Consider the following 3346-nt stretch of genomic DNA (forward strand, 5'->3'; position numbering starts at 1 on the left):
CCCAGCAAATGGGTTAATGTATAAAAAAGTGAAAAATAACCCAGATGTATTCTGTTCAATATTTACCCAGCGCTGAGTTGCCAAATCATCCAGAAATGGTTGTTTTTAACCCAGCATTTTTTAGGGTGTGGACAATTACAATGATGCTGACACAGATGGAAAGAAAGACAAAGTTTTCTCAGTCACATACCTGTATTTGTGTCTGTGTGTCTCCTGCAGAGCTTTAGTAAGTGCTAATCTTCCTCTCAGCACCTGTCTGTGTCATTCATCTTCCCTCAACTGATCTGTCCTCTCCTGTTGTCCTCCATGTGCTGTCTTCCTCACAGTCAACTCATCATCATCAGCATGAAACCTCTCTCGTTTTAGGTCTGATTGTTAGTTTCTCTCTTTCTTGAAAAGACGCTGTTTCATCAATCCAGCTTTAATCTGCTTAATCTCTCTCTGCAGCTCTTCCTCTCAGTTGTGTTCCTGCCAGTCTCACGGCATTTCTCAATTACAAATACACTGTGTATGAATGCAAATATTTCATATGTTCCCCAAGAACAAACATCTTAAAACACTGATCATTAACTGTTTAATGATCATTAATTTTGTCTAATGAAAACTGCTAAAATAAGTTTGTTATTATTATTATTATTAATAAAATGTGCAGCATATGGTTTGAGAATTATTGTCTAATGTGATTGACTGTAGTTATAGTAACTGTCTCATAATCTGATTGGCTGCTGTGTTTGTAGTAAAGACAAGAACAGGAGGTCAATGGTGTGTGTGTGTGTGTGTGTGTGTGTGTGTGAGAGAGAGAGAGAGAGTGTGTCTGTACCTGGTATTCCCTATATTATGGGGACCAAATATCCCCACAGGTATATTAATACCAGTAAATTTAGACCTTTTGGGGACATTTGTTTGGTCCTCATGAGGAAAACAGTTTAAAAATAATACAAAATTATTATTATTATTTTTTTTAATCTAAAAATGCAGAGTTGTGTGAGGCATAGGGTTAGGGTAAGGGGATAGAAAATACAGTTTTTACAGTAAATAAACCATTACGCCTATGCAGAAACCGCATATACAAACGTGTGTGTGAATAAAAGATTCAGATTGCAAAAGCTAAAATAATTGTGACTGGAAAAATTCTACACATTTAATTACAAGTGATTTGGAATCACAAATGTCAAATCAAATCTGGAATAAACAATGGTTTGTGTTCTTATTGCATCATTTAACTAATTGGATATACAGTTTATCTCTTTATCTTTATCAATAAACTCTTTATCAATTTTCTTCAATCTAACAATATTTGCCTTGTTACATTTCTATTTTTGTTGATTAACATTCTTTATATTGTGACAGTATCATATGTTTTATCTCCATTGTCAACACTGACAGGTTGTATAACCAGTGGGGCATTGTTATTTCCTGTGTCATTCATGTCTGGGTTGAAGTAGGCCAGTAAGCTCTCTGTAAAGCGCTGTCCTGTGAATGAGTAGATATGTGCGCGTGCACTCGTATCATAAAATGATACCTGACCTTTTCCGTAATCCACATATATGCCAATTCTTTGTGGAAGAGTCTTTAGTGACAGAAGCACTGATTCACCGTCACAGGCCCTGTACTCGGTGCCCCCTCTCAGACAAACTGCCCAGTAACCATCCTCTGGGCTCAACGTCACCAACCCCTTCCTGTTGACAGATCTCCTGGCCACTCCCAAGTCCCAAGCTGTTTTACCTGAGACTCCAACTTCCCAATAACCCCTTCCCCTTGAGATAGGCTCTCTTGACAGGACACATGGTGCCATGTCAAAACGTTCAGCATTGTTTGGAACATTGCGTTCTACATTGCCATCAGTCACACACTTCCTGTCTGCAGACACCACCAACCAGGGGTTTGCTGTGTCAGGGTCAAGGGTCATATCCACTGCAAGAATTAGATCAGACAAAGTCATAGTAAGTTTTCTGATAAATAGAAGTATGTAATTTATAGTGTATCCACATGTTTTATTATAACAAAGAAGCAGTTGGAAATGTACCAGAACTGTAGGTGCTGAAGTGTAGATATATGTATAAGATTTTCAAAGATTAAAGTAAAGCTTCAAGATGGTTCAACGTTTCAAATAAAGACTCCAAGTTGTTAAAGTTGTTAAAAAAATAATAATTAAAATATTCAAGATGGTTCGAAGACTCGAGTAAAGATTCAAGATGGTTCAAGGACTCAAGTAAGGAAGATTGTTCAAGTATTTGTGATTGTTTAAAGGTTCAAGAAAAATTAAAATATTGTTAAAAAAATTCAAGTAAAGATTCAATATGGTTAAAAAATTAAATATTCAAGATGATTCAATGATACAAGAAAAAAAAATAGATGCCTCAAAGACTCAAATACAGATTCAGGATGACTCAATGGGGGGAAAAACATTAAATGCATTAAACAAAACTAATTAAAAAAATCAAAAGATTAAGTTTCAAAATGGTTTCAAAACATAAATTATCATTAAAAGATTAAAGTAAAGACTCAAGATTGAGTCTTTTTAATAGAGATTTTAATAGATATTTTATAGTCCAAGTCTATAGAATATTTATAGATCCATAGCTTAACTTATATTATAATACCTGCATACTGGGATATTGCCTCAAGTTCTGTGGAAAACAAAAATAAATAAATAAATAAAAAAAATATGTATATATATTCCATCACAATTATATGTAACTTTCCTTCACAATTAGAATACTAACAGTTAGTTGTTGTTTTTAGCTATCAAATGACATAAAAATAATAGTAACCTCTCTTTGTGACGGTGTATATTTGTGTTTTCAGCAGTTCTTCTGCAGCATTCAGGGTTTCTCTGAGCACCTCCAGACCCTGATGGGTGTGCACACTGACCTGAGACCAGCTTTTACACTTAGGCACCTCACTTGGACTACGGAAAGCCTGGAAGGGTCAAATACAAATACAATAATTAAAGGCATCATCCTGTGTCACAACATTCAATATTTTATTATATGTATATATATATATATATATGAAGAGTTCAGATGCAAAAGCCATTAAGTGCCATCTGAAATTTTCATCTAAAATAATTTTTATCAGGCTCCTACATTTATGTTCAGTTCTTTCACATTAATAGCATAGAAAATGACCTACACATTGGCATTCAAGTAAAATTACTGAACCTAAGCATAGGAGCCTGATAAAAATGCTGATTTTAGATTAACATTTCAGACGACACTTAGAGGCTTTTGCATCTGAACTCTTCATATATATATATATACACACACACACACAGGTGCACACACACACTGTAGTTAACATTTGAAGTGGATCAAAACCTTTCATCAAAGTTGTCCTAAAACCA

At 34.7% G+C, this 3346-nt stretch overlaps 1 protein-coding gene across 1 annotated transcript in view; it reads right to left on the reverse strand.

Moving 5' to 3' along the window:
• Positions 1-1336: 1336 nt before the first annotated feature.
• LOC107755708 (E3 ubiquitin-protein ligase TRIM39-like) overlaps positions 1337-3346 on the reverse strand; it is a 12993-nt gene continuing 10983 nt past the window's right edge. Inside the window, exons 5-7 of the mRNA XM_016572590.1 lie at positions 2775-2922; positions 2604-2630; positions 1337-1914 (exon numbers count right to left, since the gene is read on the reverse strand). Coding sequence (XP_016428076.1) covers positions 1337-1914; positions 2604-2630; positions 2775-2922 — 753 coding nt within the window. The remainder of the gene's footprint in view (positions 1915-2603; positions 2631-2774; positions 2923-3346) is intronic.

This window comes from Sinocyclocheilus rhinocerous, unplaced genomic scaffold (assembly GCF_001515625.1).
Source record: "Sinocyclocheilus rhinocerous isolate Xijiao unplaced genomic scaffold, SAMN03320098_v1.1 scaffold1193, whole genome shotgun sequence".
Classification (NCBI taxonomy): Eukaryota; Metazoa; Chordata; class Actinopteri; order Cypriniformes; family Cyprinidae; genus Sinocyclocheilus; species Sinocyclocheilus rhinocerous.